The following is a 25,720-nucleotide window of genomic DNA, read 5'->3' as shown; positions in this document are numbered from 1 at the left end:
CTCAACTTAAGTGTGAAGATGCACATGTAAGTGTGAGTTTTTTTTTATATTAATAAGGTGCTGTAGTAATTTAAGGATACAGACAGATATTACACTCATTGATCAGTATGTAACAGGTGTTCCCCCACCCCAAGGGAGATTTCACTGTTACCTGTACTCTCGCTGCGCTGTACCTGTGAGGCTTAAATAATTGCTGAGTTTCTGCCTATGGTAGTGGGAAAGATAGGACAGGCTTTCAGGATATTCTCAGCTCTTTCAAGGGTGGAGCGCCTCCATTTCCAGCAGGCCCCAGCAGAGCTGGGTGCAGTTCCTGCAGGAAAACCATCTTGCACTCCCCCTGATAAACTGCAGTCACAGGCAGGATTATAAAAACAGCAACTGGTCTTTATTGAGTACAGCCATACATAATCAACAATGCATTTCCTCTGGTCCCTGGAATCAACCCCCAGGTCTATCCATTGCTCCCCTACTCCCTGGAGGAGTAAGGGTAACAGCTCCCACTCCCCTGCGGAAGGGGAAAGAACAACGACCCACTCCCTTGAGGGGAGAGGGGAGAACTGACTGACAACTCCCAACTGTCAACTGTCAATTCCCAACTGCCACTCCCACTGTTACCAGGGGCGGGTCTTCAGGTCTCATCCCAGGGTGGGCAGCACCTAGGCCACAGACCACCCCTATCACTCAAGGAAGCTGCTTACTACAACAGGGCATAGATTTAACCCCTACACTTCCTGCACTGGTACCCAGCCTTATGTGTTAGGCACGGCAGATTAGTAGCCAAGGTAATACATGGCTACAGTAGGTAACCCATGTCCCCCCCCCCGGTCACAGACTGGACCTCTAGGGTGTAGTGAGGGCTGGTTATGTGTATGTGGGTGGTGCGTACCTGTGAGGAACAGGAGGGCCTGAGTCTCCCGCGATGGTATAGGGGATAAAAGGGACAGGCTTCTGGGGTATATGCCTCCATCTTCTTAACAATGGTGGTGCAACGCCTACATCTCTGGCGAGCCTTAATGAATAAGGTGAAACCCTCCCAGAAAATCCCTTGTCCCAGGGCGAGAGATTTCAATCTCACACAGTCTTTGTATAAAATCAGTACTGGTCTTTATTGTCCAACAGCATCAGCAGCACACAGCACAGCACACAGCAATAGCACACAGCAACAGCAGCAGGGTACAGGCTTTTCCTCCTTCTCCTTCCCTCCAGAAATACACCCTCAGGATGGGCTGTCTGGAGCTCCAATACACCACACCTTCCACCCCAAGTTATAGGTCCTCAGGGTGAGGCTGACTTTCCCCTCACCCTCTGCAGGGTGAGGGGCATTGGTCCACTGCACTATTGTGCTATCAGCTCTACTCAAGGTGGCTGAGTCTCTCCTCTCCTCTCACTGGCGTGCTCCAAGCTCAGACTCTGCATTAGCACTCCCCTCTCTCCAGCACTGAACTAACTCCTCCAGACTCACAGGAGGAGCCCACTAAATAGAGATAGCCCTGCCCATCATGATGTCAGCAGGCCCTCCCCTGTGTCTCTTGTATCAGCCACAGAGTCAGGTGCCTACCTCCACCAATCACGGCAGGGCTTGAAGCGGGGGAAACCCATGATAACTACTGGCAGCCTGCCCTTAGCAGGACTTACACCAGTAGGAGAAAGATATATAGCCCCCATTTCTTACCTGGGCTACACTCTCCTTCAGGTGGAATCCAATGGTCCCCACTTGGACCTAACTTTAGCAGCTCCATCCTGCAGGTAAACAAATCTGGGAAACAAAACACAGTCAAAATGATTTGTGCATATAAACTCAGACCATCCACGCAGATGGTGTAATTAATGACAATAGGTACCTCCCACCATGGAGAATCTAACTTCTTAGTAATAATGACGCGGGTCAGGCTTCCTAACTTCCCGCCCATTATGATCAGTAACAGTGATGTAGTATGGCTGTACCGACCCAGACTCTGGCCAATATACCACACTGTGCATGTATATGCACCTCCCAACACTTCAGGCCCGGACAACCTCACTGATCTTATCCTCGTTGTGGTAGCCTGCCTTACCGAACTTCGTCCGTAAGTACTCTTGCACAGCCTATCTGCGCCAGCTATCTCGGTGCTCCTCTATCTCACTCATGATGGGTTCAGGCACATAAGGGAACTCGTACCTGTGTGACTGTCTATACCTGGCCACTATGGCCCTGTCTGCCCGGCTCAACTTGGGAAGCCTCCTGTGACCCGCCCTTCTTGGCAGTACCCAACACTCTGGTTCTGCAGGGGCAATGTCATCATACAAAATACTAGGCCCCTTAGGAAGGATGTTCTTCTGTTCTATCTCACTATATCTGTGCTCTAGCTCGTCCGCCACCTCCTGGGGATTATAGGCAGCTACCGCCCACCAATGATCAATTATGTTGTTCCTGATTAATAGGAACCTGGTGCGGTCCATACCCTTGTGGTATCCATTGAATAGGGGTGCCCACCACTTGTCACGGTGCTCGTACTCGGACACTGCAATTGAAGTACAGAGGCGACCAACTTTATTCTAACTCGGCTAGTTCCGCAAATTTGAATATATCCCGGTGATGTTCGGTTTTGTATCGTTTTTGGCCTGAGTGTATTGCGTTACTTTCCCGGCTGTGATTTAAGCATTTTATTCCCGCTGGCTGCAATACTGCAATGCCGTGTAAAAACAAATGGGGGCGTTTGCGAGCTGTTGTCTTTGAAGCCGTCCCCTATAACCCCTAACATACAGTACTGGACATTTTTATTCATAGTGTACATGTGCAGGGGGTCTCCGGAGCTAAACCGCATTTGTTTCAGATCGGGGGACCCCCTGCTCCCCGAGATACAGCCCCATTTATGAGGTGCCGGTATCCCTTTGCATTTAAAGGTACCGATCATGTGACCACGGCCTGTAATCAAAGCAGAGGGATACCGGCACCCCCTAAAGGGGCCTGTATCTCGGAGAGCAGGGGTCCCCCGAACTAAAACCACAGCGGTTCTGCTCCGGAGACCCTCTGCACATCTACACTGTGAATAAAACACATATATAAATAAAAACTCATTCCTTACCTTAGCGGCTATGTGCTACGGTAACGAAGCAGCATTTCTGTATTTTAATAATATTTTACAGTGAGCAGGGGGTTCCCTGAGCCAAAAATTAATGCTCAGGGGACCCCCTGCTCCTGCACAATATTATTAAAAATACAGAAATGCTGCTTCATTACCATAGCGTAGAGTCGCTAAGGCAATGAAGGGGTTAACCCACCGTGCCCGCTTTATTGTGGGTAGAGGGGGTGGGTGAAGGGGGTATTTGGCCCTTGGTGTGAGTTTAGGGCTTGCGGGGGGGTTGCGGGTGCACTTAACCCCTTCACGACCGTAGCAGTTAATACCGCTACGGTCATGAAGGGGTTAACCCCTCCCGCTACCCCCCCCGCAAGCCCTAAACAACCACCGTTGGGGCTAATACCCCCTTCACTCACCCCCGCTACCCACAATAAAAAAAACTCACACACAGAAGCCGCCCATAAAATAAATAAATAAATCTAAATAAATAAATGAATATAAATAAATACATTTGAAATACATTTTTATTTATAGTGTAGATGTGCAGGGGGTCTCCGGAGCTGAACCGCGTTGGTTTCAGATCAGGAGACCCCCTGCTCCCCGAGATACAGCCCCCTTTATGAGGTGCCGGTATCCCTCTGCGTTTAAAGGTCCCGATCACGTGACCGCGGCCTGTAAACCAAGCAGAGGGATACCTGCACCCCCTAAAGGGGCCTGTATCTCGGGGAGCAGGGGGTCCCCGGACCTAAAACCACAGCAGTTCTGCTCCGGAGACCCTCTGCACATGTACAGTATAAATAAAGCACACACATCAATAAAGAATCGTTCTTTACCTTAGCGGCTATGTGCTATGGTAACGAAGCAGCATTTCTGTATTTTTAATAATATTGTACAGTGAGCAGGGGGTTCCCTGAGCCAGAAATTAATGCTCAGGGAACCCCCTGCTCCTGCACAATATTATTAAAAATACAGAAATGCTGCTTCATTACCATAGCGTATAGCCGCTAAGGCAATGAAGGGTTAAGGCAGAATAAACAAATAAATACATTAAATACATATTTTTAATGTGTGTGTTAAACCTCCCTGCCTTCACTGTAATCTATGTAAAAAACCCTCCCCCTATTGTGTGTTTTAAACCTCCCTGCCTTCACTGTAATCTATGTAAAAAAACCTCCCCCTATTGTGTGTTTTAAACCTCCCTGCCTTCACTGTAATCTATGTAAAACCCACTCCCCCTATAGTGTGTTAAACTTCCCTGCCTTCACTGTAATCTATGTAAAAACCCCTCCCCCTATTGTGTGTGAAGCTTCCCTGCCTTCACTGTTATCTATGTAAAACCCCCTACCCATATTGTGTCTGCTAAGCTTCCCTGCTTTGACTAATCTGTGTAAGCCCCACTCCCCCTATTGTGTCGGTTAAATCTCCCTGGCCTGTGTTTCTGTGAGTGCAGTGTACTGTATGTAAATGTGGGGAGTGGGATCCCGTGTAAATAACCACACCCACACCCACTACCCACTACCCACTACCCACCTGCACATGGCCCCTCCGCTGCTGCAAAAAAGAGATAAAAATTAAAACATACAAAGTAATGTCCCCTAACCCCTTAATCACCATAGCGGTTATTAAACACTACAGTCATTAAGGGGTTAACCCACTCTCACCCACCACTCGGGATGCCTACATACCCTCCCACACTAACCCCCCCTGTGAGGCCTAACCACCCAGTACCCACAAGGGAGGCCTACCCACATACCGTTGGGGAAACACCCTCCCCACCCCCAGTACCCACAATAAAAACAATACAGTGCCCCACAATAAACATCATTCTATTTATTAAATACATTACCCACCCCCTGTGCCCCCCCATAAATACAAGATTTATTCTTTTACATACAGGGTTCATAACGCAGCCCCACGTGAGTCCCCGGTGGGCTGGTGGTGCACCTGGACAGACCTACAGTTTACCAGCAGCCCTTTTTACACAGGTTCTGGAGGCCTGCTGGTGGGTCCCGCCAGCACCATGGCCCCCAGGTGGTCTCCTTGGGTCACCGTGGGCCACAATTGGGTCCCCACGGTAGGCCCGCGGATGTCTGGGAGCCCCGGGTCAGACCCACAGGTGTCTGCGGGGCCTCGGGTGGTTCCCTCGGGGGTCTGGGGAACTCACGGGTGCTCACTACGGGTCCGCGGTGCCCCCACAGAAATAGGACCACACATCATCCCCGCACCTACGGGTCGGCGGTGCCCCCACAGAAGTGGGACCACACATCTTCATCCCCTCAGACTACGGGTCGGCGGTGCCCCCACAGAAGTGGGACCACACATCTTCATCCCCGCATGTGTCACCCGTGGAACCACCAGCCTGATACCCGTGGGATACCCGAGGAGACCCGCAGGTGGTCTCCAGAGGTCCCACGCAGAACCACGGAACCAACCCTAAATTTAAAAAAAATAAACCTGGCCTATACATTCAATACATACACCTTCCCTCCCAACACCTACAGTACAATAATGTGCAAAATAACTATTATCCAGATATGGATAATAGATTAATTGCCCATTATTAAAAACATTAACTAGCATATTCAAATAAATAAAGTACTACTGACCTCATCAATATGAAGTGTCCGTTGCCAGCAACATCCTTGTCTTGCCCACAACATACATAGCAAATCCAAAACCAATACATTGCAATTACATTCAGATATCAATTAACCCCTTAAACACCTTATCAGATAATAACCGCAAAGGTGATTAAGGGGTTAAGCCACACTGGCCCAATACCCACCCTTCACCCATGAATTTGTACAGTGGCTTCATCATGCAACTATATATATATATACTGTATATATATACAGAGAGAGTGATATATATATATATATATATATATATATATATATATATATATATATATATATATATATACATATAAAAATACATATATATATATATATATATATATATATATACATACAAAAACACAGGTTTCAGCCGGAGAAAGTTCAAAGTGTAAACAGGGACTTAGAAGTCTGGATGGCTGGTAGAAATGCTAGCAGTGCAGCAAAAATATGATGTAGCATATGAGTGTCAGTATAAGATATACAGACTGGACAGAAGGCTCCACAGCACTCTCTACGCGTTTCGTCTCGAACGAGACTTCATCAGGAGTTTGATGAAGTCTTGTTCGAGACGAAACGCGTAGAGAGAGCTGTGGAGCCTACTGTCCAGTCTGTATATTTTATACATTTTTTTGCTGCACTGCTAGCATTTCTACCAGCCATCCAGACTTCTAAGTCCCTGTTTACACTGTGAACTTTCTCCGGCTGAAACCTCACTGACGTCATCGATTTCACGCGAGATTTGGTCCAGTGCATTCTTTGTGTTACGCCGGAGCAAGGGGAAAGCGGCGTCCCTCGTGGTTTTCGGTCTCTGCCAGGACACAGAGGGGCTATTGCAGCAGGACACACCGCGGACATCACACCGAAGTCCTTCTCATTGGGTTCCTGCGTCTGAACGGGCTGAATTGTACTCAAAAATGCTTTTTATTCAGCTTTGTTTGTGAGTGTGTATTTTTAATCCCTTATTCCATAAATTTATTGTTATACAATTTTATGCTATGAGTGCGCCTGTTTTTTCTGTGTTTTTGTAGATATCTTCAAGGAAGTGGTGTTCCCTTCATTCGGGCTGCAGAGACTCTTTTGGATAGCAATTGGAAAATTTTGGGATTTGTATATATTTTTTATATATATATTTTTCTGGACATTTTCTTTTTTGGTGTATTTTATATGCATTTTATTGTTTTATTACATTAGTTTTTTTATCATTTTTATTTTTATTCATTCCACTGTGCATAGCATAGGTTTTTATATTTTATTTTTTATTTTTATTTTTATAGAGGTTATATATAGTGTCAGGTTGGCGCCAATTTTTTCTTTTGTTGTGTTATATATATATATACAGTGCTCGACAAACCCGGTCGCCAACTCGCCAGCTGCGATCGGATATTGGCTCGTGGCCAGTAACCTTTCCCCTGCTCTGCAAAAAAAAAATCCCGTTCGTAAAAAAAAAAAAATTCGTAGTTGATTGGCTGTGACGTGGGATGGAGTTGCCAGGACTTCAAACCGCCCTTTCTGCACTGGTAAGTAATGGGGGGGAGGGGGTTGAGTGCGTGTGTGTCTGCTGCTCCTCCTCCTCCTCATATCCTCCTGTATAATTGTGTCAGCTCCTATAATTTACAATTTACTGATCCGGTCATGGAGGAGTTTGGACAGATTCTTCAGGTGGGGGGAATTTAATGCACTTTAAATATTTATATACTATAGACACTGATACTGTACATCCTTCCCCCTCTCTCCGGTGCTCCCGCTGCCCGCACGGGTCGGAACATACTGTAAAAGCCGGGGGTTTTCCCTCCCCCCCCTCCGGTCCGCGCGGGTCACATACTGTACTGTCCGGGGTGTTTCTCGCCCCTCCCCCCTCCGGTGTTCCCGCTGCCCGCGCGGGTCACGTACTGTCCGGGGTGTTTCTCGCCCCCCCCCCCCCCCTCCGGTGTTCCCGCTGCCCGCGCGGGTCACGTAGTGGCCGGGGTGTTTCTCGCCCCCCCTCCGTTGTTCCCCCTGCCCGCGCGGGTCACGTAGTGGCCGGGGTGTTTCTCGCCCCCCCCCCCCCCTCCGGTGTTCCCGCTACCAGCGCGAGTCACGTAGTGGCCGGGGTGTTTCTCGCCCCCCCCCCTCCGGTGTTCCCGCTGCCCGCGCGGGTCACGTAGTGGCCGGGGTGTTTCTCGCCCCCCCCCCCCCCCCCTCCGGTGTTCCCGCTACCAGCGCGAGTCACGTAGTGGCCGGGGTGTTTCTCGCCCCCCCCCCCCCCCTCCGGTGTTCCCGCTACCAGCGCGAGTCACGTAGTGGCCGGGGTGTTTCTCGCCCCCCCTCCGTTGTTCCCCCTGCCCGCGCGGGTCACGTAGTGGCCGGGGTGTTTCTTCGCCCCTCCCTCTCCTGTGTTGCGGGTCTGCAGATGTTGCAGTTTCCGGTGATTCTCTCCCCTCGGTGCTCCCGTTGCTCGCGCGGGGCGGGAGGAAGTAGCGGGGTGTTTCTCCCCTCCGGTGCACGTCCCTTCCCGTGTGTGTGTATGGGTATGAGAGAGAGATTGAGAGTGTGTGTGTGTGAGTGTGTGTGTGTGTGTGTGTGTGAATATGTGTGTATGGGAGAGAGAGATTGTGTGTGTGTGTGGGAGAGAGAGATTGTGTGTGTGTGTGTGTGTGTGTGTGTGTGTGTGTGTGTGTGTGTGTGTGTGTGTGTGTGTGTGTGTGTGTGTGTGTGTGTGTGTGTGTGTGTGTGTGTGTGTGTGGGCGAGAGAGATGGAGTATTTGTGTGTGTGTGTGTGTATGGGTATGAGAGAGAATGTGTGTGTGCAGGACACCAGAGGTAACCCCCCAGTCAGTCACCCCCCCACCCCCCCAGTCAGTCACCCCCCCAGTCAGTCAGTCAGTCACCCCCCCACTCAGTCAGTCACCCCCCCACTCAGTCAGTCACTCCCCCACCCCCCCCACTCAGTCAGTCACCCCCCCACTCAGTCAGTCACCCCCCACTCAGTCAGTCACCCCCCCACCCAGTCACCCAGTAAGTCACCTCACCCCCCCACCCAGTCAGTCACCCCACTCCCCCAGTCAGTCAAAAGTCACCCTGTCAGTCATCCCACCCCCCCACCCAGTCACCAAGTCAGTCATCCCACCCCCCCACCCAGTCACCAAGTCAGTCATCCCACCCCCCCACCCAGTCACCAAGTCAGTCATCCCACCCCCCCACCCAGTCACCAAGTCAGTCATCCCACCCCCCCACCCAGTCACCAAGTCAGTCATCCCACCCCCCCACCCAGTCACCAAGTCAGTCATCCCACCCCCCCACCCAGTCACCAAGTCAGTCATCCCACCCCCCCACCCAGTCACCAAGTCAGTCATCCCACCCCCCACCCAGTCAGTCATCCCACCCCCCCACCCAGTCAGTCTTCCCCCCCACCCAGTCAGTCTTCCCCCCCACCCAGTCAGTCATCCCCCCCACCCAGTCAGTCATCCCCCCCACCCAGTCAGTCTTCCCCTCACCCAGTCAGTCTTCCCCCCACCCAGGCAGTCCACCCCCCACCCAGTCAGTCATCCCCCCCACCCAGTCAGTCTTCCCCCCACCCAGTCAGTCCACCCCCCACCCAGTCAGTCACCCAGTCAGTCAAAGTCACCCAGTCAGTCATCCCACCCCCCCAGTCAGTCAGTTACCCCCCCCCCCCAGTCAGTCAGTTGCCTCCCCCCCGTCAGTCAGTTACCCCCGTCTCTCCCCCCTCTCTCTCTCCCCCCTGTCTCTCTCCCCCCTCTCTGTCTCTCTCCCCCCTCTCTCTCTCCACCCCTCTCTCTCTCCACCCCTCTCTCTCTCCACCCCCTCTCTGTCTCTCCACCCCCTCTCTGTCTCTCTCTCTCTCCCCTCTGTCTCTCTCTCCCCCTCTGTCTCTCTCTCTCCCCTCTCTGTCTCTCTCTCTCCCCTCTCTGTCTCTCTCTCCCCCCTCTCTGTCTCTCTCTCTCCCCCCTCTCTGTCTCTCTCTCTCCCCCCTCTCTGTCTCTCTCTCTCCCCCCTCTCTGTCTCTCCACCCCCTCTCTGTCTCTCTCTCTCCCCTCTGTCTCTCTCTCCCCTCTCTGTCTCTCTCTCCTCTCTGTCTCTCTCTCTCCCCTCTCTGTCTCTCTCTCCCCCCTCTCTGTCTCTCTCTCTGTCTCTCTCTCTCCCCCCTCTCTGTCTCTCTCTCTCCCCCCTCTCTGTCTCTCTCCCCCTTCTCTGTCTTTCCCCTCTCTGTCTTTCCCCTCTCTGTCTTTCCCCTCTCTGTCTTTCCCCTCTCTGTCTTTCCCCTCTCTGTCTGTCCCCTCTCTGTCTGTCCCCTCTCTGTCTCTGTCCCCTCTCTGTCTCTGTCCCCTCTCTGCCTCTGTCCCCTCTCTGCCTCTGTCCCCTCTCTGCCTCTGTCCCCTCTCTGCCTCTGTCCCCTCTCTGCCTCTGTCCCCTCTCTGCCTCTGTCCCCTCTCTGCCTCTGTCCCCTCTCTGCCTCTGTCCCCTCTCTGCCTCTGTCCCCTCTCTGCCTCTGTACCCTCTCTGCCTCTGTCCCCTCTCTGCCTCTGTCCCCTCTCTGCCTCTCTCCCCTCTCTGCCTCTGTCCCCTCTCTGCCTCTGTCCCCTCTCTGCCTCTCTCTGCCTCTCTCCCCTCTCTGCCTCTCTCCCCTCTCTGCCTCTCTCCCCTCTCTGCCTCTCTCCCCTCTCTGCCTCTCTCCCCTCTCTGCCTCTCTCCCCTCTCTGCCTCTCTCCCCTCTCTGCCTCTCTCCCCTCTCTGCCTCTCTCCCCTCTCTGCCTCTCTCCCCTCTCTGCCTCTCTCCCCTCTCTGTCTCTCTCCCCTCTCTGTCTCTCTCCCCTCTCTGTCTCTCTCCCCTCTCTGTCTCTCTCCCCTCTCTGTCTCTCTGACGCTCTGCCTCACACTCTGGATCTGGATATCTTATTTACCCTGTGTATCTTAACTGCCCTATACTACACCGAAATAACCTATATTCTGCTTTCTTCCAGATCTGACTCAAGCTTCACACGGGAGACATTGGAACCCCCCCTAACCCAGAAGACAGGTAGGAAACACATCCCCTCCAATGTAAAACATTGCGGGAATTAGGGTACCTGGACATTGAGGGACTGCGGATCAGGTAAGATCCCAGGCGGGATTGCTGCTTTAAATATTGTGAAGCGGGGGCATCCAGACACTGGTTAAGGGGTGCAGGAAACTAGTCATTCATTTCTGGCTTTTTTTTCTAGATCCGACATTTATACACACATACACTCAATCTCACACACACATACACACACACACACATACACACACACACACACACATACACACACACACGTAACAAGGACTAATTGTAGTATAATGTAATACAATAAATAAACTTATGTCAAAAACGAATGTTCTTATTCGGGAATTTATTCAATTTATGTATTTTTTTTAAAGCGGGGGCGGGGTTGGGGGCGGGACTAGGGGCGGGGTTGGGGGCGGGATTAGGTGGCGAGTAGATTTTTTGGTTCGGCGAGTAGATTTTTGGGTGATTTGTCAAGCACTGTGTATATATATATATATATATATATATATATATATATATATATATATATATATATACAGTATATACACACACATGATAAACCAATATACAAATAAATGTAGAAGGGTTATCAAAACCATACTGTCCTACAACAGAACACTTCTCCATACAGACATACTACATTACAATGAATTTCCTTTAATAATCCTAACTGATCTCACAATCTAATTCATCACAAACCAAGGAAAAGCCAACGAAACACCTCACATTCCAATCAATAAATTGCATTTACATTGTATAAATGATGCATAAAATCTATGCACCATATACATTCTGCAAATGAATCAATCAAGTAAACAAAAATCAATTAGCAATCATTATTTACATCCCTAAACAATTCACACTCCATCCCGAACAATGAAACAATTAACTAATTCACGCCTGGAGCAGAACAATTTAGCCTGTGAAAAAATATAAGTACCGACCAAAATACAACCTTTAAAACCAAGGCTATCCCTGACCTCCCTCAAACACACAATACAATACCAAGGATTACATCTATCTAATTTTAAAATACTTTAAACTCACAATAAAGCATAGCAGCATAGACAAATTAATTTAAAACACATCAAATCAAGCTTTTAAAACAACATCATTTCTTACTCTGTATGTATATATCTCTCTAGACATATATACATACATACATACAGTGGCAAGAAATGATATACCACAAAAAAAAAAAAACACATGTTAAAAAACCTTTTGAAAAAATTAACAAGTTAAATAAAATACATTTCTTTAGTTCACTTACCATTACTTGCCCCCACCGATTCCCGTTGCGCAGCTTACTCACGAACCAATCCACCAGGCACAGGAACCCATAAAATAATAAACTATAAAAAAATAAACATTAAACTAAAAATCCAAATCAATCCACGGGTCTTCTATTTGTAATCCATCTTCATCTGTATTCTTCTTTCTTCTATCTCCTTCCGGGCGGGGCGGGGTCTTCTCCCCGTCTGCGGCCATGCCCTGGTCTTCTTTCTTCTCCGGAGGTCCTTCCTCCGCGGCGTCTGGCTTCAAAATGAGACGACATAAGCTTTTAAAGGCCTATAACGTCACATTTTTCGTCATGGTTCCCACGGTCCTGATTGGGCCGTGAAATCCATGTGTTTTGGCCGACAAAAATAAAAATGATGACGTCACTTAAAGGCAATGAAATCAAAGCCAATCAGAATGGCTTTGCTTCAATTGCCTTTAAGATGACGTCATTAAAAGACACATGGCCGTCCACACATGGTACGGTAGCCAATTAGAGCGTGGGAACTCTACCCCTACTCTGATTGGCTCTAGTATACAATGTGATAGAGGCTTGGGGGAGAAAGGATGTGACGTCAATGAAAACCTGTCATATTGTACGGTAGCGAATCAGAGTAGGGATGGAGTTCCCACGCTTGGTTTACAGGCCGCCGTCACGTGATCGGGACCTTTAAATGCAGAGGGATACCGCCACCCCATAAAGGGGGCTGTATCTCGGGGAGCAGGGGGTCCCCCGATCTGAAACCAACGCGGTTCAGCTCCGGAGACCCCCTGCACATCTACACTATAAATAAAAATGTATTTAAAATGTATTTATTTATATTCATTTATTTATTTATTTATTTAGATTTATTTATTTTTTGGGCGGCTGCTGTGTGTGAGTTTTTTTTATTGTGGGTAGCGGGGGTGGGTGAAGGGGGTATTAGCCCCAACGGTGGTTGTTTAGGGCTTGCGGGGGGGTAGCGGGAGGGGTTAACCCCTTCATGACCGTAGCGGTATTAATGCTACGGTCGTGAAGGGGTTAAGTGCACCCGCAACCCCCCCGCAAGCCCTAAACTCATACCAAGGGCCAAATACCTCCTTCACCCATCCCCGCTACAAACAATAAAGCGGGCACGGTGGGTTAACCCCTTCATTGCCTTAGCGGCTCTCCGCTATGGTAATGAAGCAGCATTTCTGTATTTTTAATAATATTGTGCAGGAGCAGGGGGTCCCCTGAGCATTAATTTTTGGCTCAGGGAATCCCCTGCTCACTGTACAATATTATTAAAAATACACAAATGCTGCATCGTTACCGTAGCACATAGCCGCTAAGGTAAGGAACGAGTGTTTATTTATATATGTTTTTTATTTATACTGTACATGTGTAGAGGATCTCCGGAGCAGAACCGCTGTGGTTTTAGGTCCGGGGACCCCCTGCTCCCCGAGATACAGACCCCTTTAGGGGGTGCCGGTATCCCTCTGCTTTGTTTACAGGCCGCGGTCACGTGATCGGGACCTTTAAACGCAGAGGGATACCGGCACCTCATAAAGGGTGCTGTATCTCGGGAAGCAGGGGGTCCCCCGACCTGAAACCAACGCGGTTCAGCTCCGGAGCCCCCTGCACATCTACACTATGAATAAAAATGTATTTTAAATAATTTTTAATGTGCCGATGTTTGCGCAGAGAGAGCAGCGGATCTCTCTCTGCTGCAAACACATCTCGCCCCCACCGGCCCATAGTATCATTGATGTGCATATACAGTACTGTATGTGTACAGTACTGTATGTTAGGGTTTATAGGGGTTGTTGTTATACAGTATATATATATATATATATATATATACTGTATATATATATACTGCATTACAATTCATGATTTTATGCCATCTGGCGGACACGCGAAGCATTGCAGCCTATTAAATCCTGAACCATTATAAATTAACACATCAGCCGCGCGTCAGCCGGGCATGACCCCTGGCTTGGAACGCGGCATGCTCCAGGTGAACAGTGTCGCATTCCAGGAACCTGCCATGTACAAACCGGTGATTTGTTAGAATAAAGCCTGCCGCAGCAGTACCTGTCTCTGACTCAGCTTGGGATGATACACCGGACGTGACTGCCTCTGTAGAGTGCAAGCAACTGCGTCTACCTTTGGCATTGATGTAGATGGTGGGATTCATTTTAGAGACCACTTTGCTTACAGGCCCTGCCTCCGCAGTATAGTGTGGGACCCTCGGATCCTTCCTATAGACACCGGAGAAAATTATATAGGGTTAGGCACACGTATTACATTGGCATATGGTACTTCCCCATCCAACCCCTCGTCACTTAATTCCCAATCCCTCAAATCTTTGGAATACTAGGGGTTCTTACTTAACTTATCCCCGCTAGGTCCCGGTGTCATGACTCGTGACTTGGCCGGGGCAATGGCACTAGGGGCTGGGGCCGGGGCAATGTCCGTATCAATGTCCAGCAAGCAGGTAATGCCGCGACAGCTGGGCACTTTCTTGCTTGCCCTCTCAGTCGGGCTTCGTGTTCCTCGGGAAGGGCCTTGGCTTCTTAGGGTGGCCATTTGCAGCTGCCATAGCTGCTCTCCGCGGGGAGAACAATGTTTCCAGGCCTCTTTCCCAGTCGGACCCTGAAGTGACGTCATCATGGCCGCCCGCGGAATCACTATCCGCTCCGTAGTCACGCACCGGAAGTGCGTCGAGGACCGGAAGGGGCGGTGGTGGATCATCCGGTCCGCGGACGGGTAAGTAGGCCGCAAGCCTCTACTTCTCGCCCTCTGCAGGATCCTTCTTCGCTTGGCGAGAGTAAGGGGGTGGTTGGGTCTCCTTATCACTCCGCTGCCAGCTGATGACCTCTGGTTCCTCCGGAGCCGTCTCGGATCCCATCGCCGCCGCACTGGGAGTCACCACGGCCGTGGGACTTTTACGGGCCTCAGGCCGCACCAGCGCTCGCCGTCGGGAGGTGTCCAGACTCGTCTGCTCCCTCTCTCCGGTAAGTGGACCGCCATGTTTCTTTCAGCTGGGGTGGTTCGCCAGTAGGTGCATCGCCACCGATGAAACGCCATCTTCTTCCTCCGAAGACGACCTGATCGGATCCTCCGCTAGGGAGTCACCTGGGTCTTTTGCGGCCCCGCCAGTGGGTAGTGGTACGAAATTGGCCCGCTCCGGTACCTCCACTGCGGTCACGCTCTTCTCTGCTGGAGTTTTTCTCAGCTTGGTAGTCGGTTGGGCCTTGGTTCCCACCTCAGTAGTGGTGTAGGGAACTAGGGCAGCCTCGTCTGCTGTCTCTGCCACCTCCGTTAGTGTTCCCGGAGAGGCACCCCGAGGTGTCTTTAGCATGGGCCATGGTTCGTTAGGCCATAGCCAGTACATGCCACATTGAGGGCATCGTGCTTTGGTGCTGGTGCCGGTCCGGGTGTCCTGCAGTGTATGCACAGATACCGGAGATACTCTCGCCCCTCGATCTCCACCACCAGGAAGCCTCCTGGGAGTTGGAAGATTGTTGTGCTTAGTTCTGACATATTGCACACAGGGGTTGAACAGTTCAATGGTTCAGCTAATTGCTCTTCGAAAGCCAGATGGAAGTGAAGATCCTCGCTCTCACTTCCTGTCCCTCCCTTCGCTGGGGAGGATGCTCCTGATTGGCTCTCCTTGTGCCCCCTCCCTCTGGTGGAAACAAGAGGAGGGGCACTCCTTCTCTCAGTGTGACATGGCCTTGTCTGTCGGCCAGTCACAGCACAGGTGGGTGGGCTTTCTGCTTTCACGCCGCTCCACTCCTTTTGCAGGGGATCTGGGTTTGGCGCCAAACCCCTGCACATCTCCCGCCATATTTCTCTGACAGTCTCTTTGCACGCTTCACATGCGCGATCCAGGATTGGTGGGAGTCGCCATTTTAGTTCGGCTGCTAACTGCTGGGCCGTGGATCGCGCTGCGGTCGCCATTTTTAACTCTTTCATGCTCCGCGGAGCACATGTAGTGACGGCCGCCATCTTTGATAAGCCCTCCAAATGTATATGTGTACTATTTTCAGTGTCTAGTGCATAGCTCGTTCCTAGACACTGACTGCTCTAACTCTGCTCACTGCATGCTCTTTCTGACAGTTTTACCCACTGATATGATGTGGCATACCCCAGGCTAGGCAGAACTCTTTCTCTGTACACCACACTTGCTGACGGTTCCTGCAAGTACTCTGTGGTGTGTTTTATGTGGGGGCTGGCTAGTGTACCCGGGCATCTCCCTAAGGTACGGGCGTCTCCTACTTTTGGCCACTCATAGTGCGGGCCCTGGTCCATGGTCCCTTGACAAGTTAACAGGCTAACCCCCCCAGTAGCCTCACACTATCTGCCTCAAGGGACTAGGACAGCTATAGCTCCACACCCATCTTACAACACCCTCTTAGGGCACCCAGGGTGAACTGTGCAGAAATCCACACTCCACTGACTACCCCTGATATGCATACATGCCCTACTCTCTCCAGCACTTGCATGGAAGGTGCACTTTACTCTTCCAGCTCTGCTTCGCTGAAAGCCTGTCCTGTTCTGGATCTCAGCAGCGCCTCCAAATGTAACCCATGTTCCCCCCCCTGGTCGCAGACTGGACCTCTAGGGTGTAGTGAGGGCTGGTTATGTGTATGTGGGTGGTGCGTACCTGTGAGGAACAGGAGGGCCTGAGTCTCCCGCGATGGTATAGGGGATAACAGGGGCAGGCTTCTGGGGTATATGCCTCCATCTTCTTAGCAACGGTGGTGCAACGACTCCATCTCTAGCGAGCCTTAATGAATAAGGTGAAACCCTCCCAGAGAAGCCATGGTCCCAGGGCGAGAGATTTCAATCTCACACAGTCTTTGTATAAAATCAGTACTGGTCTTTATTGTCCAACAGCATCAGCAGCACACAGCACAGCACACTGCAACAGCACACAGCAACAGCAGCAGGGTACAGGCTTTTCTTCCTTCTCCTTCCCTCCAGAAATACATCCTCAGGATGGGCTGTCTGGAGCTTCAATACCCCACACCTTCCACCCCAAGTTATAGGTCCTCAGGGTGAGGCTGACTCTCCCCTCACCCTCTGCAGGGTGAGGGGCATTGGTCCACTGCACTATTGTGCTATCAGCTCTACTCAAGGTGGCTGAGTCTCTCCTCTCACTGGCATGCTCCAAGCTCAGACTCTGCTTCAGCACTCCCCTCTCTCCAGCACTGAACTAACTCCTCCAGACTCACAGGAGCAGCCCACTAAATAGAGACAGCCCTGCCCATCATGTTGTCAGCAGGCCCTCCCCTGTGTCTCTTGCATCAGCCACAGAGTCAGGTGCCTACCTCCACCAATCACGGCAGGGTTTGTAGCGGGGGAAACCCATGATAACTTCTGGCGGCCTGCCCTTAGCAAGACTTACACCAGTAGGAGAAAGATATATAGCCCCTATTTCTTACCGGGGCTACAAGTACATATACTGCAAGTGAAAGAGAGAAGCTGGTACTTTCAGCCAGCAGTAAATATTGGATAGTGGTTATCAGAACATCTTATTTTCAGAGTCTACAAATGCAGACTTGTCAAACAGCACTAGATTTAGCAAACACCATTGTCTCCTGCCTTATTTTCACAATATAGGTGACACCTTTATTCCTTCTTTGCCATAGCGTTCTCTGTAATAGCTTTGCTAAATAATACTTGTAAAGACAATGTTCTTTATTTAAAGAAATTATAAACTTAGATGTAGTATTTTTCCGGTTAGAGGGGAGTTATATTTTTTTGTAGCCTTCTAACATGTAAATTGCGCTACAATATAGGGAGGCACCATCTCTGGATTATGCTAGTGCCACCGGGTGCCACAACACACTTGGTGAAAATGACTGTTATATATATTTTCACATTTTTTTTAATTTCTTTTTAAAATATTCTAGTGGAACATCTGCCACCAAATGTACAGTGTGCCCATTTTCTCACATCAGACAAACACACACGATCTGCTGGTCAATGCTCCCTCACAATGGCCCAGATTCACAAAATGGTACTAAGATCTAGCACCCCTTTACTCCCATGAGACTAAAGGCATACTAAAGTTTAGCACCCATTTGTGTGGATATTGACCATTAATTTCTCTATGAAATGGATCATTAGTTACTATTTCAATTGAGGTCGACAGAAAAGAAATATATAAATGGTAAAAATTGACCCATTTTATCTTATGTGCCACTTTCTAATGTACGGTTTGCAGAACCCCAATCCACTTATTTTACATACAGATGTACAGTAGCAAAGCTTAATGTTTCCATCATCGGAATAAGCTGCGGTCACGCGACCCTGGTTGCCCTGGAGCAGGAGGATTAGCACGGTGGGGGGATCTGATCTGGAGGCATGGACCCCCATAGCGAGACCTCAGCAGACAATGCCTCAAGAGCCACAACTTTTATTTCCCAAACCGTGGCTCCAGAGACAGTAAATCTTGTTACATCTGTATAAAGCGTAAAACATTATTTCAATAATAAGCAGATTTCTGTGTTATATGTTATTTTATAGAAATGCTCACATTGTATTTTAATCTCACAGCACCTTTTACAGTTTTAGGTTTTAGATCCTTAGATTTTCCTTCCCGTTCTATATATATTACAGTATAATATTTATAACTGCCTTATACTTCTTAATTGTACCTTTATTTGCCTCTTATTTCCCTAAAATACAAAGGACTAAAAAAAAAAAAAAATGGAGAAAGAGTGAGAGAGAATGGCAGCACATTGAATAAAAAGCCTCAGCAGAGGCAGGTGTGGTGCGCGATAAAGGGTAAATAGTTAAAGTCTGTGAGGATCCCTAGAGATAGAATACCGGCACAGCACATGAGACAATCACATAAAGTAAAATAACTTCTAGACAAGTGAGACAACCAAGATTGTATATGTATATTCTTGGTTATCCTACTTATCTAGAAGTGATTTTACTTTCATAGGATCCCCTTCAACAAGAAATGATTTGTCCCAAGGACCTTCCTGATATTCCCCTCTATAAGAAGGATTTGTCCCCATAGACTTTCATGGGATCCCCCTTGATAAAAATCATATGTCTCCATAGAATTTCTTCCCACCCCCCTCTGCAAGAAAGGATTCATATCCACAAACATGGGACCCTTTCATATAAAATCAAAGGTAACATTATCCTCCTCGTTTTAGCGTTGTTTAGATTAAAATTGAAATCAGTACTGGAAATATGTAGGTAAATGACTTACATCCATCAGCGACTTCACCAACCTCCCTCTTTTGATCTGCAGCAAGTTTCCAATCACAGGTAGGGGAGTTGGACCTGGGGGGAGATTGCGCTTCCTATACATTGTACTCCATGTTGAATAGATTAGCATACATGATATCACCACCGCCAGAACAACGGTCCCGAGCCCCGTTATATCCATGTTCTCTTGAGTTAAAGTATCCAGCTCTTCTGTCTGTGGTGTGTGGCATACTGTATATATAGGTATTAGTGGCTAATGTCCAAAAATTATCATTAAAGTATCCAAAGTTCACTTGAGCTGTTTGGCACAATTTACAGTTCTAACCAATTGCCAAAGAGACAAAAGGTTGAGGGAAGTTCAGATCATGATTGGGAGATAAACAAGGCTCACATTACACATTAATCTAAAGTACATTATAGGACAGTTCACACAACATGACTTACTATAACAATGTAAAAAGACCCAAAGCCTGCAGTATAGTTTCATAATTCAACTCTCACCTCAGTCTGGTGGTAACTGCTATTTACTTATCTGGCAGATTGATGAATCCTGACCTAAGTGAAAGAGCTTTAGCAGCCAAATTATATTGGATTTGGGTTAATGTTTTAGGATTAAAGCAAACATTAAAAAAAATTAAAAAAATCAGGGAAATTGCATAGAGGGGTGAAAACCAAGACTGCATTGTACAGTATGGAGAAACAAAACCTGTCAGAAAGAAAACAATAAACATGCATGGAAAACTGCCCCTTTAACTAACAATGAAAATAAAAATGCCTTGTAAACTCAGCTCTTTGCATTCAGTAGCCGAATATTAGAAGAAATGTCTTCTGTTTGTGTCTTGAAGCAATGGTTCAAATGTGGGCATCACATAATTAAAACCAGTGGACCAATGGCAGTGCATTTAGTTTTTTCCCTCTTTTTATTGAATATATGATAAAGTATGTATATACAAGTAGGGGTTATGTATAGTGTTTGATTTCCGTTTTCAGATAAGAGACAAATCTACAAAAAGTGTCCCTTTCTATGAGCCGTACGACTTTATAATAAGTGAAATGTCATGATATACTTTGCCAAAACTACCATTAAAAAGGGCCTTACCTCCAGTCCCATATTTAATAAAAACTGAGAAGGGATTTTTAAAAACATTTAGGGCCTATGCTAGTAGCCTTCATAAAATGTGTTGCGTGGCCTGTTACGCCGCCAGTTTTGTCAGTGTAGTTATCACAATATTCAGAATGACACTGAAGACCTGAGATAGCAAAATGACCAAAACTGGTCAGGAGCACTGAGTGATCTGATGTTCGCCTTTCTCATAATGTGTCACCCGTGGATCTGCAGCGATCTGGCCCAGCTACATAGAGAGCTACATAGAGAGAGCCGCCTCTCCCTGCGCATATCTCACCAGTGACCGCAGGGTTTTAATACCAATTTTAATATTAGTGTACGTAAGCAGGGGGTTTCCGATGCAGAACCGCGCTGATTTCAGGTCCGGGGACACCCTGCTTCCCAAGATACAGGCTCCGTTAATGGGTGCCGGTATCTCCTATGCATTTAAAATGTCCCGGTCACGTGACACGAGACATTTAAATGTATAGGTGATACCGGCACGCCATAACGGGGCCTGTATCTTAAGAATCAGGGGGTTCCTGGACCTGAAATCAACACGGTTCTGCTCCAGAGACCTCCTGCTCATGTACACTCGTATTAAAATTGTTATTAAAACAGCTTAATTACCTTAGCGGCTAGCCGCTAAGGCAATGAAAGGGTTCAACTTCAATAGCCTGTTTATTGGAGGCAGAGGGTATGAATGAAGGGGTAGAAGCCCCAGGGTGGGTGGTTAGGCCTTCCGGTAAGGTTACGGGAGTTAACCCTTCATTACCATAGGGGTGGGAACCGCTATTGTAATGAAGGGGTTAACCAGTCCTGTTACTCCCTGGTAAGCCTAAAGACCCACCCTCGGGGCAACTACCCAATCCCTCTACCCCCAAGAAACAAAAATAAACACAACAACCCGACTACACACCTCCTCTATCCCAACAGCCCCCCCAACACATACAGTACAGTAATGGGCAAAATTACTATTATCCAGATATGGATAATACAGCTGTGCCAGCCTTTATTCTAAAGCCTTGCACGCCGTACCACTCTGAATGCCAGGTCATGACGCGGTATGTTTTCTAACCATATAGCAATTGACTCGGGTTTCTATCGGTTTTCTATCGCGTGCAGAATCCATTTATCGTGCGCTGAAAATTGCATTTTAGCGTTGTCTGCAATACCGTCTAGAAACTCAAGTGGGTGATCGAGGGCTGTTTTAAACGTCTAATTGCAATTCAACATACACAGTACAGCCGTACAGTTCTGAAAGTCTCTGTGTGTGTACAGTAATTGTAATTTGAAGATTTATATTTGAAGCAGAGATTAACGTTACGAGTTCATACTGTATACAGTAGTCTGAGGCTACTTAGCCATACACATAAAAAAAATATGAGGACACATACTGTACTGTGTACAGGATACTAAAGGGAAAAAAAGTACAGTATTACAAAAATATAACGTTGCGTCTTCTTCCGAATATAAAATATTTTTTCCTCTCATGCGCATTGGAACCTTGTTGAAACGCATACTGTATGCGTGTCATCACATTTTTATGTATTCTTTATTAATCAATACTTTTGCTAGGCTTGCTCTTCTTTTCCTACTGTTTTTATTTTATGCGCATGCATGTATGTCTCATTGGAACCTTGTTGAAACGCATATGCGTGTTTTCACATTTAGGCGCAAGCGTGTATGACTTCTCATTCAATTTGAATTTCAAGTCTAAAAAATAACAACTTTTTTTTCGTTTCTTGACATAAACTTGCATAACAATTTTGGCTTTTCTGAGATGCAATCACTATTGTACAGCTGCGACAGCCTTTATTCTAAATCAGCCAAAGCCGCACTGATAACTGCGTCAAGGCGCGCTCTGTTTTCTTATTTTCCCGAGCGGTTTTCGTTTTTTTAGCGCTCGCTTTTTTAGCTTTGTCTGCAATACTGCAATACGGTCTAGAGACTCAGGTGGGCGATTGCGAGCTGTTGTCTTAAAAGTCTAATAGCAATTCAACCTACCGTACATTTCTGCAAGTCTGTGTGTGCGCGTGCAGTAATTGTCCTGTAAATTGGCAGGTTTATATTTGACGCAGAGATTAATTAACATTCTGAGTTCATACTGTATACAGTAGTAGTACTGTATGAGGCTCCTTAGGGAAAAGAAGCATCGTATTACAAAAATATAACGTCACGTCTTCTTCCAAAAATTACATTATCACATTTCTAAATGTATTATTTATTAATCAAAACTTTTACTAGGCTTGCTCTTCTTTTCATACTGTTTTTATTTTATGCACATACGTGCATGTCTCATTTGAACATTATTGAAACGCATAGGCGTGTTACAGTATCACATTTCTGCGCATTAAACATTATGATGACTCCCACTTGCCCCCGCACACACACAAGGCTCAAGGATTTCAACTTCTTATCTACACCTCTCCTAAACCATTCATTTGTAATGGATGGCTTTCTGGCAAGGATAATATGAGAATCAAGTTTTAAAAATATTTTTTTTTTCCGTTTATCGACATGGGCTTGCATAATAATTCTGGATCTTATGAGAATCAAGTTTTAAAAATATATATATTTTCGTTTATCGACATGGGCTTGCATAACAATTTTGGATATTATGAGAATCAATCCCTACTGTTGCTTTTCAATTCTACGCTAGTCATGTACGTTCTTTATGAGGTGGGTGGCATAGTACTGTGATTTTTATTTGGGGGTGTCGGGATTAAAACATTATGATGACCTGTTGAAAATATTTCTTTGAACTACAGGTAATCCATCATACAGCGCTCTCCCCCTCTCCCCGCATACACACAAGGCTCAAGGATTTCTACTTGTTATCGACACCTCTCCCAAACCATTCTGTTGTAATGGATGGCTGTCTGTCATTAATCTTCCCGAGCGTGGCATCACATTCCTGCGCATGCGTGTATGATTTCCCATTCAATTAGAAGTTCAAGTTTTAAAAAAAAATATATTTTTTTGGTTATCGACATGGGCTTGCATAACAATTCTGGATATTCTGAGAATCAATCACTACTGTTGCTTTATAATTCTACACTAGCCATGTACTGTACGTTCTTTATAAGGTGGGTGGCATAGTACTGTGACTTTTTTTGGGGGTGTGGGGATCAAAACATTATGATGACCTGTTGAAAATATTTCTTTGAACTACAGGTAATCCATCAATCAGCGCTCTCACCCTCCCCCCGCATACATACATGGCTCAAGGATTTCTATTTCTTATCGACACCTCTCCGAAGCCATTCTGTTGTAATGGATGGCTTTCTGGCTTGAATCTTCCCGAGCGTGGCATCACATTCCTGCGCATGCGTGTATGACTTCCCATTCAATTAAAAGTTCAAGTTTTTTTTAGTTTTTTTATTTTTTAGTTTTAACATTTATTACAAGTGAAGGTTGAAGTTTTTTTTTTTAAATTTTATTTTTTCCTTTATTGGTGTCTTTTTAAGTACATACAAGCGGATATTGATATGACATTCACAGCATAACATAACAAATCGTTGTGAAATACAGGCACATGGCAGTGAGGGATTCTGAGACACAATAAACTTTTTTTTCCCCCCTACTTTCAGTAGTGAAAAGAGAGGGGATGACGAGGGACAGGTGGATAGTTAGGAACGACATGGGGAAAAAGAGGGGGAGTAGGGAGGTGGAAGGGGGGGGAAGGGATTGTGGCAGATAGGGCGCACCGACCCTCGGCCCCGAGGGTATCAGAGTTGGACCAGGGCTTGCACCAGTGTCGGGGCCCCTGAGCCTGGCCAAGGCTCCCAGGTTCTATAGAATTGAGGCATTCTCTGCTTCAACATGGCTGTCAGTCTCTCCATGTTCATGACCACATCTATTCTTTAAATTACTGCTTTCCTGGAAGGGGCCTTTACTTGTTTCCAGGCCGCCGCGATGCAGCATCTGGCGGCCGTAAGGATCGCCGAGGAAAGTCTAGCTATAGGGTCGGGAAGGTCTTCAAAAAAAGGGGGGTGAGGGGGGTACTATGGCAGCGGGAAGCGGGCAAAGTCAAGAGCCTATGCAATGTCCAGGCAGCGCTCCTATATCGTTTGTATACTGGGGTGTGGGGAAAGGGGGAAGGGTAGGGGGGCGCACGGGGGGTCCAGAAGTTTTCATACGACCTGATCTCCTCGGGACAGGAACGGGGGGGGGGGACCGGATAGATGTCCTTGGCTGACGACACGTTTCGGGGGCCAAATCGGTGTTTGGGTAGGTTGGCAGCAGACCCGGGTTGGGCTCGATTCTCCCTTCCGGGGGAGACCGGCTGTGGGCAGGATCCCCTCCGGGGAGTGGACTAAAGGGGGACGGATGAAGGCCTCAATCCGGGAACGTGATGGGCTCGATCCGGGTACATGCCAGCGGGGGACAGAGGGGTCCTTGTCCTGTTGTCGGATCCCTGCAGGTGAGTAGCGAGATTTCTTGGCGGGGGAGGGTGGGGAGAGAGGGCGGGGGTGGGGAGAGAGGGTGGGGTGGGAAGGTGGGGGTGGGGGGGGAGGTGGGGGGGGAGGTGGGAGGGGGAAGGTGGGGGGGATGGGGGGACGGGGGGGGAGAGGGGAGTGATAGTAGGAGTCAGCTCGCTGGGATGCTGCTGGGTGTTCTTGGAGAGCCTGGGGACGCAGAGCTTCCATGGTTGCCATCTTTGGCATTCCCCAGGGTTTAGCTGGAGCATTCCCTGCTGGCGGTTATGTGGGAAGCTGGATGGATGGAAGCCGTCGCGGCCGGTAAGGAGTCGATACTTCAGGTGGAGAGAGAGGGAGCAGCAAAAGTCCGTACAGACCTGGGTCAGTCTTCATCCAACCGGGGGGGGGCCTGGTTCTCATGGGAGGTGGGCTGCACAATCACCAAGATTTTTGGCTGGCCAGCCTCTAGGATGCTCGGGGGGTGTCTGGGGGTTCCGACCCTGCCACTGGACGGGAGGGGCGGTTGTCGCTGTATGGTGGGGGGATCCGTAGGGCTTCGAGGAAGTCTCTTGCATCCTCTGGGGCTGTGATTGTGAAGTGGCGCCCATTGCGGAGCACCACGAGCTTGAAAGGGAACCCCCAGCGATATTTGACTGCCTGGTCGCGGAGGTAGTTGGTGAGGGGCTTCAACTCTCGTCTCTTCATCATTGTTAACATTCGGGATGCACATTGATACCCTGACAACCAAGACTCAAGGCAACAAACGGTGAGCTTATAATGACCACACTATGATTCCTATGCGAACGCGCATGCACGTGCCGCATGCTTTTCCTGTATATAGTGGCGTGAGCTGCAGGTGATGTGTATGTGTGAGTATGTGTGAGTATATGTGTGTATGGTTTGTGAGAGTGCATGTAAGTCATACATAGATTTTTTGAAGATTAAATATTTGGCGCCAAAATTAAATTTAGTACCTTCTGCAATCATTCACACACACACTTCCATATAA

General features: G+C 48.1%; 1 protein-coding gene across 1 annotated transcript in view; it reads right to left on the bottom strand.

The window, feature by feature from the left end:
- The window catches only part of LOC142498677 (cytochrome P450 2G1-like), an 89,081-nt gene extending 69,666 nt beyond the window's left edge, over positions 1-19,415 (bottom strand). Inside the window, exon 1 of the mRNA XM_075606940.1 lies at positions 19,184-19,415. Coding sequence (XP_075463055.1) covers positions 19,184-19,363 — 180 coding nt within the window. The 5' untranslated portion in view covers positions 19,364-19,415. The remainder of the gene's footprint in view (positions 1-19,183) is intronic.
- Between the last annotated feature and the right edge of the window lie 6,305 nt (positions 19,416-25,720).

Source organism: Ascaphus truei, chromosome 7 (genome assembly GCF_040206685.1).
Source record: "Ascaphus truei isolate aAscTru1 chromosome 7, aAscTru1.hap1, whole genome shotgun sequence".
NCBI classification, from domain to species: domain Eukaryota; kingdom Metazoa; phylum Chordata; class Amphibia; order Anura; family Ascaphidae; genus Ascaphus; species Ascaphus truei.
The sequence above is the reverse complement of the archived record's forward strand: the minus strand, read 5'-3'. Positions and strand labels throughout refer to the sequence as shown.